Source organism: Xiphophorus couchianus, chromosome 20 (assembly GCF_001444195.1).
Source record: "Xiphophorus couchianus chromosome 20, X_couchianus-1.0, whole genome shotgun sequence".
NCBI classification, from domain to species: domain Eukaryota; kingdom Metazoa; phylum Chordata; class Actinopteri; order Cyprinodontiformes; family Poeciliidae; genus Xiphophorus; species Xiphophorus couchianus.
In genome coordinates this window covers 29,092,852-29,108,517 of record NC_040247.1, presented here as the reverse complement: position 1 = coordinate 29,108,517, position 15,666 = coordinate 29,092,852, and the positions used below count along the sequence as shown (strand labels likewise).

Sequence of the window (15,666 nt, the reverse complement as noted above, 5' to 3'; positions counted from 1 at the left end):
AGTCTGAACTACAGCCAGTCTAGTCATGCAGTGAACAACCAAGCCTAATTCAACAGCCACAGCAGAATGCACGCACAGTGCTGCAAGCAAACAACGGGAGCTGCAAAACTGAACAGCACAGCACACAGAAACAATAAATCTCATAGAATCTGCACACTGAGAGCGAGCAACGCAAAAGGAGACCAGAGGCAGCTTGGCAGCGGCCGCTGGCTACTTACTTCCAGATTGCTGTCTAGTGATCCAGCACTGCTGCGTCTCCCGCGCTTTCCTGCCCAGGACACGGCACACGACAGATAAGACATGCCTGGTTAAAACATGGAGGCGCACACACCCTTTCTGTCCACAGCGGGGTGGTGCACATTCTGAGAGCCACGCCACCAGCTAAGCAGCTGACTTTAGTCTGGGTGTTTGGGAAGCTAAGGGTCGGGGACAAAACTTATTCAAACTAACGCCGGAACATGGAGTCTGCGTGAGGAAAGTGAGGGTTTGTTTGAGGGGCTGCATGGCGAGGCAAGGTTCTACTAGCAGGAGACTCTCGTAGCAACAGATAAGCTCCACTCTGAGAGAAATGAAGGACGGGTTTATTCATTTTCAATATCATTTCCAAATGAGACAGAAAAGTCAAACACCCCAGGTTAAGATATTGTTAATTATAGCTTTCTCGCAATGGAACTAGCACTATTTATTTAACTTTGCATCTTTATTTCAGCTTATAAATAGCAAAACTAGAAGGTGTGTGGCGAGTGTGTATTCACCTTCAGCTCCAGCTCCAGATCTTTTGGTGTACAGACTGAACATTTCTCCAGCTGTTCTTTATGAAACAGCTCAGGCTCAGTCAGACACTTTGGAGGACATCTGCTTGTACATTGTGCTCAGATTCCTAGTTGAAACTAGGTTGAGACTTTGACTTGGCCATTCTAACTCACAAATATCTTTTGACCTAAACCATCTGACTGCATCTCCAGCAGCGTTCACAGCGCTGTTGTGTTGCTAGAAGGATAACCTCCGTCCCACCTGAGAGAAGTTGAAATTTGAAATTCTTCAAATCAGACAAAATTGGTGTCAAATGTTTGTCCTGCGTTTGTGCTGGTTTGTGTAGCAAAATTCTTTGTTTGTGCCGCTTTCACTTTAAAGATATTAAGAAATGTTTCCAGAGGTAATAAAAGGTCAACCAGCCGCTCCTAAATTCTTCAATTCGGATAAAATTGACGCCAATCAACTCGACTACGCTTGTGCAGCAAAATCTTTTTTGTTTGTGCTGCTTTGGCTTTGAAGATATTAACGAAGGTTTAAAGGTCAACCAGCACCGACATTTCCTAAACCAAAATGACCAAAATGACCCATGTTGTAGTGGGAGATAAGGAGACGTTGTGTTCGAGGTGATGTGCGACGCTTATCATCGGCCACACGTGGTGAAAAAGTTGTAAGTTCAATTTTTGTCGACCTGGTGGTTGTCCTGGTGATTGGTTGACCTGAATTTTTATCTTGAATAAAAGAGAAAAGGAATGATGTCCTTCCAGTTCACAGTTATCCACTGCTTTACGTCGTAATAAAATGCACTGAGGGTTGTGGTTGTGATTTTAAAAAAATAAGTAAAAACAAGTGAGCGTCATGAATTGTTTTTCAAAAACTGTATGGGGAACAGGCAACATACCTTATTTTTTATTCTCAAAAGCAGCTAAGATGAAGCTCAAACTAGTCGTGTCAGTTTACTGGCATCCTCGCGTTTTTGTGCCGCTGCTTTTCTGCAGTAAAGCATCTTTTGCTGCTGCTCGCTTTGCATGACTAACTGGAGAACTTTAATCCCTCCTTCTCGCTAAGAAGCTTGGATTGAGCACAGTGACCTACAAAGCGGTGTTCCTCCCTCCTGCTAGCGACGCAAGCCTATTAGTGGGCGGCTTCAAGTACAGAACACCGGGGTTGCCTCGGCAATGGCGTCGATTTCCTTCCCTGCTTCTGTACTGGTAGTCTGAATATCCAAATCTTCCTTTTCCCAAACGTCCAATGAAACCGGAGTGAAAGTGGGAGCATTTGCTTTTCTCCAACCAAAAAGTAGAACAAGATGGAAGCCAGGGCACTGACGTAACATTCAGACCTCACCTGCATCTGAGAGATCCCGTAGGGAGCTGCTGAGCGCGCTCCTCTTTAGGCCCTCGCCAATGGCATAACTGTCGTCCAGGCTGGCTCGGCTCAGGTTTCCGTTCCCAGTTTCCTTCTTTAACCCAGAGCACTGGGACATGCTGGGCCTCACCAAACCCTTCTGCTTCTCCAGCTCAGCTGCGCACCAAACAAACACGCAACATCCGAGTGCCTGTCGCTTGGCCACCGCATACTTAAAAGGAATGAGAATGTGAAGAGAAAGGACAGTGGAAAGGCACTGCTTACTTTCTATCCGATACTTCTCCATCTCTTGGACTTCGGCAATAGATTCTCGCAAATCATCGGTAAACCTCTTGCGGTCCTGAGGATTGGGAGCATTGAAATTGATGAGGACCTTGATGTCTGCGCCGGGAATGGCCGAGGTCAGGCGCAGGCCGTTGGGATAATCTAAAAAAAAAAAAAAAGAAACAAAAGATCTTCATATCTAGGAGTGCTTCCTACCTGGAGAACTCCTACATATTACATTTTATATATTTAAACCGATTCATGGAGACAGAGAGGTAACTGTAGCTCAAATAACAGCCGAGTGCCGTCTTTGACAATGTGGAGCCTTGAAGCAGACGGGCGCCCTGGGTGTCAGCCAAGATCAGGCCTCTGATCTTAGGTTTGAATCCTATAATATTTTTCTAATGCTTAGCTACTTCATCTTAAAACAAATTTTTGTTAGTTGCTGCTGGTGGCCCAATGCATTGTGGGATGCCTCACTGGCTGACCCCAAGTGCCACATATGAACCAGTTGCTAAAATTAAATAGCAAAGGCATCTTGCTATTAAACGTTATAAGGGAATAAGCTCTTTGGTCGAGACTTTTCCAATATTCTTGAACTGGTCTCAAGTGTTATTCTCATCATATTTCTTCAAACAAGAAAATATTAGAAAGCAATGTGTTTTAGGTGTGGCCTTAAAATACATCCACAGGTGTAACTCCAATTCACTCAGATGTGTCAGTGAACCTATTCGAGGTTAGTGAAAGGAAGCTTAAAGGTTTAACCAAATATGAACAATATAATATGCCAGGACTCAAACAATTTATCTGAATAATGGTGATTGAAATAATCGTCAACTAATCATTCTCAGAGTAGATATTAAGTCAAAACTATGCATGGAAAGCCTTCTCTATCTGTAAATATGGTCTATGCAACTCCTCAAGTGGCACGGTTTCAGCTTCACCCAGTTTAAGAGAAAAAAAAAAAAGTACAATAAAATATTCTGTTGACTGTCTTCTTTTAAAAAGGTTTTATTGGCTCTAGTGGCCTTTATTTGATAGTTAATTGACAGGAAAGTGGGTAATGAGAGAAGGGGGAAGACATGCAGCAAAGGTCGCCAGGCCGGGAATCGAACTGCGACAGTCACGTCGAGGACTAAGGCCTCCTTATGTGGGTTGTGCTTAACCTCTGCACCGCCACAGCACATCCTTGACTGTCTTCTTTGCAGAAAGTCAGAATAAAACAGATGAGGTCCTGGTCTAGTACCGGAAACACTTTGGTGGGAGAACCCAACCTGAAAACTCAGAAGCCTAATTGTGTCCTTATTTTCAGTGTTTGCGTTGTGGCCAAAGTGAAACTGGATCAGAACTCTGACTAAACACGAAACTTATTCAAATAAATAAAGAAAACATACTTACACTGATTCTCAAATAGCAGAACTTGCATGCTGTAGAGTGAGAAGGACTGACGAAAACTGTATGTCACGGAGTTCTTTTTCTTTTGAAATATTTTAGTAACCTAAGAGAAAAATAAGCAGATGCATCTTGCTGAGACTCGTTGATAAGCGGGAAAACCTTCAGTCTTAGTGTTTGTGGAAGAGTGGTTTGTCAGTAGTGGACGTACCACTAGCAAGTCATTAAAGAGGAAGATCTCCCTCTGGTGCAGGCCCTGCTTCTGTAGCTTGTTGGGATCAGGTACTTCAAACAACCTGCAGTAACACACCAGCCTTCGGTGGGGTAGTGACAGCACCTGCACATGATCCATAATCATCTCATCAGATACTCATAGATATTTGAGAAGTATAATTCTCGCTATATATTTAGTGACATTTCTGTAAATCGGTAATCGGAAAAAGGCAATTTGGTCAAAAGTTACACAAAAATCTGAAATGACATTCAATATAATAATAAAAGTTACTTCTTAAAAATTGCTCATATTCCAGTCTTTAGTTTACATATTCATCTTCAATCAGTTTAATAGATGACCTCTCACTTTGCACAGCCTTTTTATTGTTGGGGTGTGTGTGCGACCTACAGGGTATTTGGCACCTTTGTGACACAGAAACACACACGCCAGCTACGTATGTCCACGGAGCACTGTGCACATTTATAGAGGTTCTTTATGAAGGACATTTATTTTCCCTTTGGTCCGTAAAGCATCTTGTAAGTATCAGCTGCAGTGCAGCCGGAGGCGCCTGTTCCATCTATGAACGGATGAAAACGACCGACTTGGCAGCAGCTCAGTGCAGATAGGACGTCATTGCATAAATAAAATGTTGTTGTGTTCCATGCATCGCATCAGTCAGTTTAAGTAGGATGCCTATCAGTCCAGATGGTAATCCACCAACCAAAGAGAGCTCAGTTTTTTTGGTCTTTTAGATTAAACTAGTAAAATACAATGAATGTTCTTTGTGTAACGGGCAGGATGAGTCAAAGTTCAAGGGGCGTGAATGCTAACATGAGAATGCTACATATCTACACATTGCAATAATACTTACACAGCCAAGACCTTGGTGTAAAGACCCGATCTGCAATTACAATGAAAACACATTTTAAGATTATTGAACATGTGGAAACGTTTGTGATAGATTTAGGAAAACAATACAAGTTGATGTTCTACAAGAAAGAAACCAGATTTACAAATCACAGCAAACATCCTGGAATATTTTCCAGGTTTTTTTTTCCCATAATAAAGACATTGTTATGGCTTTTTTGCAGTTCTGCCCCTGACAAAAAAAAAAAAAAAAAAAAATCAACCAAAGTGGGCCAGGACATTTATCACTGTTCTTATTTACACTTTACGGTCAAGTTTAAATGCATATTTCAGTATGTCAGCATGAAGGGCTCTTCAGAACTGGTGTCTAACATTATGAAGACAATAGCTTCATAGCATAAAGAATGAAAGCAACCTTACTGGTTTTTTCCCAACGATCAGTTTTTCCACTTTCTGAACCTGGGACACGTGATCTTCATTAGTCCTGAGCTCTCGCTTTCGAATCCGCTCATATATCCCCACCAGCATCTCTCGGGGTATGTCCTCCCCGTCGTCAACACCTTTCAGAAGATGAGGAAGAGAGATTGAGAGAGGAAGAGTTAGTTTCATTTTTATGGATTTATGAATGCAAATGAACTGCTGATTTTAGATTAATCTTACTTTTCGCATTTTTAGCTATCTTATTTATTCTTAGCTAGCTTATTCGTTTTTAGCGAGCATATTTATTTTTAGCTAGTATATTTATTTTTAGCTGGTTTGTTAATTTTTAGCTAGCTTATTAGTTTTTAGCTAGCTTATTTATTCTTAGCTAGCTTATTAGTTTTTAGCTAGCTTATTTATTCTTAGCTAGCTTATTAATTTTTAGCTAGCTTATTTATTCTTAGCTAGCTTATTAGTTTTTAGCTAGCTTATTTATTCTTAGCTAGCTTATTAGTTTTTAGCTAGCTTATTTATTCTTAGCTAGCTTATTAGTTTTTAGCTAGCTTATTTATTCTTAGCTAGCTTATTCGTTTTTAGCTAGCTTATTTATTCTTAGCTAGCTTATTCGTTTTTAGCTAGCTTATTCGTTTTTAGTTAGCTTCACGGCGCAGTCACATTTAGCTTGCAGAAAGAGTGCAAAGCTGTAAAATAAAAGTAAACTGACCAATTAGATTTAGGTTTAGCTGATTTTGAATAATGCCCTCAGTTTAATGGGATTTTATGAGATAAGACAACACAAATTAGTGCGTAAGAGTGAAGTGGGGATTTTTAGTTTTGGGCCTTAATGTGACAAAAGGCACCTGACAAGTTAGGAGTTTAGTTTATGGTGAGTTGAATGTTGAAGCAGAATTGTGACAGTGAGCTGGAAGCTGTGAGTGGAAGGAAAACAAAGCACCTCGAAGGTTTTTAACAAAGTCTTCCAGTTTCATCTTCCTCTCAGGCTTCACATTGGGGCTGTACATGTCGGTGTTGAGGAGGATGATGGCGAAAGCGAGGATGAAGATGGTGTCCGGGTTCCTGAACTGTCTCACCACACCGGGGTTGCAAATGCAGTAGCGCTGGCTAGATATCAGGGACACAAACACACACACAGAAAGCCAAATGGTGTTTAGGTGGCATCATTTGTTGTGCTGTTATCAAGAAACCACAGATACGTCATATGCATCCCAACATATGTATGCATGAATGAAAGAAAAATAGGCTGTTTGAAAGAGCGAGACACAGTCAAACTTGATGTCCCAACAATGTTGAGTTGTTCAGACAAAATCTGATGATGTTGGGATTCTAAAAAAACATTTTGTATCATGTCATTCTGCTTTTATTCACATGTAACAGTTTTTCAGCTGCTTTTCCAAGGATCCCATTTGAATTGGAGCCCATTTCTGCTATGTGCACACAGACAAAATTGTTAATGACAGAAAAACCCACAACGGTCAAATAACTCGAAACTGACAAAAGCAACAAATAAACTTACTGAAAATAAGACATTGCTTTTGAAATGTGGCTCAGCATCATTTTAAAGCATAAAACTAGTGAAACAGACGTCACGAACTAGAAAAATAGGAACCGGGAGATTAATAGGCAGATTGGTGTGGCATCTGCAGGCTTATGGGTGCTATGCTGGCCTGTTTTGGTGAAGATTTATTGGCCCGTCTGCATTCCCATCATGACCTATGGCCTCAAGCTCTGGACCGTTCTGCATGGGCTGCTGCCCCTGCAACCCAAACGCTGGATTAAATGTACGTAAATAATGGATGGATGCTAGTGGTGCAATACCATAACCATGAGGAATGTGAAGCTACCTTGTGTATCCATGTTGCACATGGATACTGATGATATCATGATGCAAGCCATCATGACTTTAAACTTTGATTAAATCACACAAAAGCTTCTAATATTTCTATAAAAATTACCATAACAAAAGCTGATAATCCTGTTGCTTCCAAAAGACCAAAGACAAAATGTCACAAAGTTTGATTAATTCATTCTATGTGCTGAACTGTAACAACAATGTTCAAAAAGTGCCAAGGTCAAAATTACTAGCCTTATTCTGATTCTTCTAATATTTGTGACATTTGTGATTAAAACATCATTTTTTTTGGTTGCTCTAATGGGATTTTCTAATTTTCTGAAACAATTTGTTTGGGGTTTTTTTTTGCCTGTAAGCCATTAAAATTTGCACAAAAATTGAATTATTTCAATGAATCTCTATAAAATCACTGTTTCACTTTCACAGATATCTGGCAAGAAATATGCAACTTTTATGCAAGATTCAAATTTTTTGAGCTGTACTAGCAAATGACATGTACCCAACACCCAAAAGCAGTGTTAGGAATATTTTTCTTTAACAATCACTTGCCACAATTGCAAAAAAATCTGAAGTCCGTTAGCCTTACCCTCTGAGAATTTGAGTTAAAATACAAAACTAACCTTCAAGTGTGTTTTCTGCATACAAAAATGGGGCTGAAAGCTGGCTTGCTATGTTCATATATCATAATAACACTATTGCTTTCAATAGTGTTATTGAATATAGGAATATCATTGCGAGTTTTTAAACATCGTAGAATTCCTTAACGTAGTCTTGCTGAGCTGATCATAGAAATGAATCCGTGTCTCACAGACGTTTCTCACCTGTACGCCTCGATCAGCCGCTCGACCTTCTGTGCCTCTCCCTGAACTCTGATGTGTGCCTGGAATTTCCGGAGCCCTTCATCCAGCTCCAGGCCTGAGAAGTCCATTTCATCCACCACACAACTGGAAAAAAGACCCACAGATTAAAGAATCAATAACAGAATCTCAATAATAGCATTATGTTAAAGTTTTTTTTTTTTTTTAAATGAACCAAATAATTGACTGGTGACCAGATTCAGATGCTTTTACACATGATGGTAATGATTAGTGATCACAAACGAAATATCAAATTTTTCTATCACATTCGTTGTCCAACACGGAACCACTTACTACTAAAACTCAATATGTGCAGTAGTTACCTGCAGTTGATCACTTTAAAGTGCAAAGTGAACGTCAAAGTCTATGCTCTTTTTTTTAAAAAAACTTTTCCCAATCTTGCATAGACAAAACACAGAATACTTCCAATTTACCACAACGTATCTGTGAAAAATGGCAAATGAATTATATTCTATTCCACTCTGAGTTGATGACTGTGACTCTCTAACACAGACCTCACAAGTAAAGTCTGTCATTGGAGTGAAGATCTGGAATAAACTCACTAAAGAGCTGAAGCAAAGTCCAAGCATGAGATATTTTAAGAAAAGACTTTAAATGGCTACTATTCAAAAGTATAAGGATGAACAGAGGTGATGAATTTGGCTGAGAATTACAGCACTGTGGATGCAATGGGGTGCAGGTGTGTGTATGTGTGTGTAAATATATGTGGGTGTGTAAATAGGCAAATATTATTTATGTACTGTATATATGCAGGTAGATGCGTATGTATATATATATGGGTGTATGTATTACTTTCATTTGGTTCAGGAAAACGTATTATAGTTATTATTATTATTGTTTTATTGTTTTGGAAAGGATACTAGAAATAGGAAGACTACTTATGCTATGAATTAATGAATGGAAAAGGGGTATGATTATATAAGTTAAACTTCATCATACTCCCTTCCACGCTTACAGTCACCGAATAAGTGGTGTATTTACATGTACTTGAGTATGTAAATTTGATAGGTATTGTATTTTACACTTAGAAACATGAAAGTCTTTATTATTATTATGTTTGTTGGTGATATGTCTGTCTGAAATAAATTATCATCATCGTCAAAAGATGAGACAATATTCTCTGAATGACGTCTATATGTGTCAAACTGTCACCATGAGAGTTTTCTGTCCTCCATTGATGCAGCTGTGTGTCAAGGAGGATTCAGGGAAAGCTTTCTGAAGCATCCTGTCCACGTAGCACTTTAATGCAAAAGATCTCCAACTGAAGATCTTTTGCTTCTGCCTAAAAAGAAGCTGCGTACTTATCAGAGCATCATACCACTTTCTTGAGTATGTTCTATTCCTGGTTATTTCACTTAAGGATGATCTGAATTCATGCTCATGGAGGAAAACACACAGTTCTTTTGAGTTCAATCAAAAGCATCCAGACCAACAGAAGTGGGCAAAAATGAATCGCTCACTCAAGAACATCTCGGTTGAATTGTTTCTGACGGTTGCCAAGGAACTCGCCAATCATCTGCCGACTCAAGCCTTTCCTCTGCAGGAGGAAGTGGGCAACACCCACCGGAGTGTCCGGGACGTAGCTTCGCTCAATCAGATACTGGATCCCCTTTTCTGGCTTCCTACAGACACCGGAAAGAGAAAAAAAATATCAAGAGAGACACACACACACATACAAAAAGAGGGAGCGAGAATACAATCCAAATCTGTGATTATCCCAGTGCACTCAAAGAAAAGTGTCAACAGAGGAACAGGATTTGGAGAGCTATAGAATAATGATTTTCTGATTGTGGTGCAGCTCCCACATGATTACAAGAAACTTAAAAACTGGCTCGGAAAGACACCAAATCCGCAATCATCTGTGATTAAGCAAAGTCACCCAGGCCCGAGAGAACCCCTGGACGTGAAGTGGAGCAGAATGAGAACTCAGCACAAACCGAGCACGGATATAAATGCGGCTTATTCGGCCTCACTGCATATTCAGTGGTCTTTTTACCACAAATGTAGCAAACAGGAACAAATCCAGTCAGTCGTGACCTTTTTATGCGGCCCTCTAGACTAGAGGCACCTAAATAGAGGCTTTGAGAAAACAATTATGTTGCTAAATATTATTTTATCAATCAAATCAAAGCAGTTTTTATCTGTATTCTGCCGAGTTACATTAATGTGAAAAGATGGTCAATATTATTTAACTATAAGAAGCACTAATCAAACGCAGTCATGGCTCGCCATGCTTAATTTTTGGCTCTCATGACAGGTTATAGCGATATGCTAGCACATCCAATAAAGTTTTAAAAACATCATGCCGAAGCATATAATGTGCTCTATTTTCCAAACACTTGCATTCTACTTCTCAATTTGCTTCAATTAAAGTTGGTTCCAAATGGGGCATACTGTGAAAACTGGCAACACAGTCACTGGTTACATCACACTGCCACACCAGACAGCAGAGGGCGATACAGCAACGGGGATTCTACAAGCTAGCTGGTTCAGTATATTCAGACCGCAAAATGGAGCAATTTATAATCAAACAAAAACAGAAAACAGATGTGAGACATAGCGAGGATCAGAAATTTAAAGAAGTAAACAAAAATCCACATAAAGATGTTGGAGAGGGGACGAGTATATTAGTGGCAGGTGTTTTGAGGAAAAAGACCAGGACAGCATACTGGGGCCACTGTTTGTTTGTTTGTTGGTTGGTTGGTTGGTTGGTTCTGCCAAAAAGCTCAGATATTTTGAAATTGCCCAGAAGATGCATGGAAATTTCTGAACTCGAAAATTCAACAATTTGCTGGAAAAAAAGTTCTACAAAAATCTTGGAAATTTACGAGCTGGAAAAATTTTGTGCATTGCCTATGCAGAACCTTCTTACTTTCCAGCACACACAAATGTAGGTACTGAACAAAATGGAGGTCCTTTCTACTTGCGAAGGACATCATGAAGAGGCAAAGGTTGTGATTAAAGTGAGTCACATTCACAATTATTTTATGAGGAATCAGGATAGTTTGTTTTGTTTTTTTTCTTATTTAGAAGACCTTAAAAAAACAGGGTGTCTTTTATTGTTTTACTATAGTTGTGTGCACTGAGTGGCTCTAAAGTCTTATTTTATGTAGTTCTGTTATGGTTAATGGATTTAGTGGGGTGCACTTACTTGTTGAAGAGATTTAGGCCAATGCGGTAGTGTCTCTTGCGAATGATGTCGTTGCTGAACACCGGTGAGTCCCAGCTATTCCGAGTCTCCTTGTGGTACGTCTGTTTGCTGAGCGTCTGCTCCCTCAGGCTGTCTCTGGATGAGGACTCGGAGCTGCAGTTAATGGTGTCGTTGGAGTTTGATGTGCTGTTGATGCTGTCGTTGTCCCCATCGGAGAAATCAGACTCTGATTTGCTCTGGCGGTTGGGTGTACCGTTGATAGCCAGGTGGGCTTCCAGCTGCCGGGCACAGTGACGGGAAGGGTCTTCCTCCCGGGAAGGTCCCCGAGGTGGCAGGCCGTGGCCGATGTGTTTGGGGCTGCTCTGTTGGTTGCTGGGGCTCCTGTCATAAGTGCTCTGTCTCTTTAATGAGCTGCGGTCAGACCGGTCGCTCAGTTCCACTGAGCTGTCGCTGGGGGGCTCTATAGTCAGTAAGGGTAGGTGGTCCACTCGCAGACGCTGCTCCTGGCATTCTAAGGAAGGCGTGCTGCGACAGCTGGTATCCGTGTCCCCCTTTTCATCTTTGTGAGCAAGCGACCAGTAGTCTTGAGAGGAGTTCAGGGAACGCTGGCGCAGGTCTGACTCTGTGCTGGAGGGCCGGTCTACAGACTGAGAGAGAGGCAAGGGGGGCGATAGTTCTTCTTCATCAATGTAAAGGGTCACATCACTATAAGATGCAGTCATCTCATCTAGCTTGCGGTGATCTGAAGGGCTGTGGGAGGATTCCAACTGGTGGCTGAGCTCTCTGTCCGTATCCGGGTGGCTCCTTCCTTGCTCTGAAGTACTGTCTTCCCCGTGTAGGCTGCGACAGTTCAGTGCGTCATCGATGGACTCGGCCAGAGATTTGACCTGCCTGGAGAAGGCATCTTCCAGTTCTGTGACGGCATATGTGAGGTCACTCTGTGTGCTCGGTATCTTCATTTGTACACCTCTCTCCCTGCCGTGTTCCGACTGCACCAGCGCACCGATGTTGGCGCCTTCATCAGATAAAGAGAGATGCTTTCCCTCGAAGTAGGAGCTGTGGACTTTTTCAGGTCCCTCAAAGGAAAGCTGCATTCTCATGTTGGACAGAACAATCCGTCTGGACATACGGTTTTCAGACATAGAACTTCTGAGACGCTCAAAGTTCTTATTCATTTGGTACTGGCGGAAGGCTGTTTGGATGGTACGTGCGGCATGCCGGGTTATGAAACGCCCGCCATATTTGCGTTCTAGCATCTCCACCTGCAAACAGAAAAAGGATGGTCAGTCAGCTGTAGTCTCACTCCACTGACAATTTTAATCAACTGTGAATAAGCAGCAAAGGTGGGACTGAGTAATTGTATTGAAAGTCACAAGTAGGTCTTCAAACATTTCCACCAAAACCTCAAGTAAAGTCCCAAGAAAAGGCATAAAAGTCCAAAGTTGAATCAGGTCAAGAGTCCAGTGTTTTTAAAAGTTATGGCATCAGGATTTTTGTGTCGGGGATGTAGACAGATGTCTCCATGTTTATTAAGAGTAAGAAAGGAAGTATTTCTTGAGTTGCCCCGTTGTGTTGACAGAGTAAGTAAATACAAACTTCTCATCAAACTGGCTGAAAGCATTAAGCTGTAAAAGTAGCCTTCATCTCGAAAACATGCATTTACAGGCGTCTTCTGGTGGCTGGTTGTTGCTCTGGACTTTATTTAGGAGGATTACAGGAAGAGGAACCTATGTATCATTTTGCTTCCAGCCCAAAATTATATGCTACATTGTGTTTGTACATCACATATAATGCCAATAAAATACATTGAAGACTGTAGTTGCAACGGGACAAAATGGGGAAAAGTTCGGGGGAAGACAATAGTTTCACTCAGTCAGTCAAACAATGCTGGCGATTTTAAAATGTCTTGTAAAGTTTGACCTATTTACATGTTAAACACAAAAGCAAATGGCACAATGAAGAGTCAGTGATGTAATAGTCCCAACTAGAAAAACTGAACATTTAAATCAATAACTTGAGGCTGTGAACAAGAAGAAAATCAAGTATGAGAGGCAGCAGAAAATGAAATGACTGAAGTCACAGGAGGTCTGCAGAGTCTTGCTCTGCTCCTTCTATCTTTCCTCATTTAAGGCATTGCTGAGCAAGTCAACAGGGCCCACACTGATGACTTGTTAGCAAACAGAGAGATTTAAGGATAAAATGAAAGGATTGGGTGATGGACGTAGAAAGTGGAGCTCAGGGTCTTTATTCTCACACAAGAAGAACTAACTTTTAAGCAAACATGACAAGTGGAAAAGAAAAACCAAGCATGTCTTCCACCTCTAAACTGCTTTTTAGACAGGCACCTATCTCAGTACATCATCAGCCATGGTAGGTTATGAACAGGTTGTTCCCTCCCACCTGTTTGTCCTGGAGGTCCGACGAGAGCTCATAGCTCTCTGACATTGAGCGGGAGCGCTTGATGGCTTCTTCCTCTGCATGCTTGCGGAGGATGGACTGGGAGTGCTGGAGCTTGGGGCGGCGGGGTCGCACGTGGCTCGGCAGAAAGATGTGTCCGTAGAGCTGGCTGTCCAGGTAGTCCAGGCCAGGTCTGCCGCCGTGGGTCACCGGCTTGCAACCATAGATGACGCAGGGATCCACAGATACACTGACGTCACTGCCAGGGGCGTCACCTTCCACACTGCGACACACAAGCACATTCAGATCAGACGGGTCCCTGGCCGAGACTGCTCAGTGTGCCAATGGGGAACACATGACTGATGGAGAAGTGAACTTTGGCCCTATAAATTCATGTAAGTGTATGAATTCATGATCATCTTACTCTCTCCTTGCAGGCGGTCCTAAACGACCATGCAGCTGAAGTTCTAGTCTTCATTAGAACATACTGTAGGTTCTCAAGAGTCAAAGAAATGTCAACAAACACTCAAATTATTGCAGTCAATCAATCAAAACCACAGTGACTGAAGTGTGTTGTAGTAACATCCTGAATCCTAACATCCACACACATCCTGGACTCCCACAGCAGATTAGGTAAGCAGCAGCAATCCAGAGCAGAATGTAAAAAGCTAAATATTAACCACAACATATTTCACCTTCCTTCATTCCTTATGCTGCTGTGATTCACTGAGGCTATAGTATCTTCAGGCAGGTGAGATGTTTCAATATAAGAGAAAAAAAAAATAAGGAGACCCATCCAACTCAAGCTGTTTAGCTTTATTCACAACAAGCTGACCCTTACAGAGTCAATACATACAGTAGTTCCCACAAGTCTGAACCGGAAGTGATCTGCGCCATCTTAGTAGCAGGCAAGGGCATCGCAAAGCATGGATGAACCGTGGCTTCAACACCAACAACAAGAAAACATATGGACACTCTTGATCAATGTGCGAGGGAAAGATACATGAACAAAATGGCTGCTGTTGGGATCGACCCGTATGTGATGGAGAACGGGAACATGTCAGACGATGTGAACGAGCTGCCTCCGATCTAGCATGACACAGTTCACTACTTGGCGAACACGAAGAGTGCGTACACCATGGAGGAGGTCCGTGGCCTGAAATCCATGCATGCATACAATCCATGTTTCAACAGTTTTGTAAAGGACGTACAAGACGTGTGAATAACATTGTTATTGACACTTTGTCAGCCTCATTCACTCTGAAGGCAAGTGTAGTTGATAGTAAGCACTTCTAAAACGGCAAAAACTGACCAAAGTGCTGATCATAATATAAAAACATCAAAATAAATCAAATGGTCACATAAAATAAGTAATACACAACTTGACAATTAGAAGGACCTCTCTCACGCTGGGTCAAAAGCCAATGAAAAGAGATGGTATTTCAAGAACTACAGGAGATCTTTCCTGCCAACAGTCATCGCCATCTACAATAACTCTTTGAAGAATTTGAGTTAAAAGAAGTTACAACAACATTTAATTTCTCTTTGGGCTCAGTAAAGTATTTTTGAACTTGAATTTAATTTGAACAAGTTAGAAGGTTGTCGTTATGATGGCACAGTAGTGGGAGAGCAGATGGAACAGAATGTACATTTTATTTCATCGTCTTCAAAGAACGTGAAAAAATCAGAAGGAGATGAAGGAACAACAATGGGATTAGGAAACACTGCATTCATATTCAGTTTCTTTTCACTCCAATACCCTAAAATAAAAGCTAGTGTCATCAACTGCCTTTAGGAATCACCTAAATAGAAAACAGAGTCTGTGTGTAATATGAGCACAAAAGCAGTTTTGTTTCTGGCCTCTGAGATGTTTTCAGAAAACATTTGCACATTTGAAATTTCTTACGTTTATTTCTTCTTCTTAACTTACATCTCACCACAGTAGACACCGAATAATTGTTTTCATGTCAAAATAAGAGTCAAAGTTAAATCATGTCACAGATTACAGTAAGACAAATGTGTTTGTAAAGTGAATTTTTTTATGAAAGAAAAGCTCAAATTGCTAAAACACAACATGCAAAAAAAGATTAGC

The 15,666-nt window shown here is 41.1% G+C and overlaps 1 protein-coding gene across 6 annotated transcripts in view; it reads right to left on the bottom strand.

Moving 5' to 3' along the window:
- iqsec1b (IQ motif and Sec7 domain ArfGEF 1b) overlaps positions 1-15,666 on the bottom strand; it is an 80,332-nt gene that overhangs the window by 4,852 nt on the left and 59,814 nt on the right. For 4 of the 6 annotated variants that reach the window (XM_028003351.1, XM_028003348.1, XM_028003350.1 and 1 more), the window contains exons 3-13: positions 13,578-13,857; positions 11,178-12,439; positions 9,487-9,648; positions 7,970-8,092; positions 6,234-6,400; positions 5,279-5,418; positions 4,863-4,892; positions 3,989-4,114; positions 3,784-3,883; positions 2,386-2,547; positions 2,101-2,277 (exon numbers count right to left, since the gene is read on the bottom strand). In XM_028003351.1, the coding sequence (XP_027859152.1) occupies positions 2,101-2,277; positions 2,386-2,547; positions 3,784-3,883; positions 3,989-4,114; positions 4,863-4,892; positions 5,279-5,418; positions 6,234-6,400; positions 7,970-8,092; positions 9,487-9,648; positions 11,178-12,439; positions 13,578-13,857 (2,729 nt within the window). Of the gene's footprint in view, positions 1-218; positions 269-2,100; positions 2,278-2,385; positions 2,548-3,783; positions 3,884-3,988; positions 4,115-4,862; positions 4,893-5,278; positions 5,419-6,233; positions 6,401-7,969; positions 8,093-9,486; positions 9,649-11,177; positions 12,440-13,577; positions 13,858-15,666 lie in introns of all 6 variants that reach the window. The other 2 variants (XM_028003345.1, XM_028003346.1) reach the window with 1 other exon arrangement.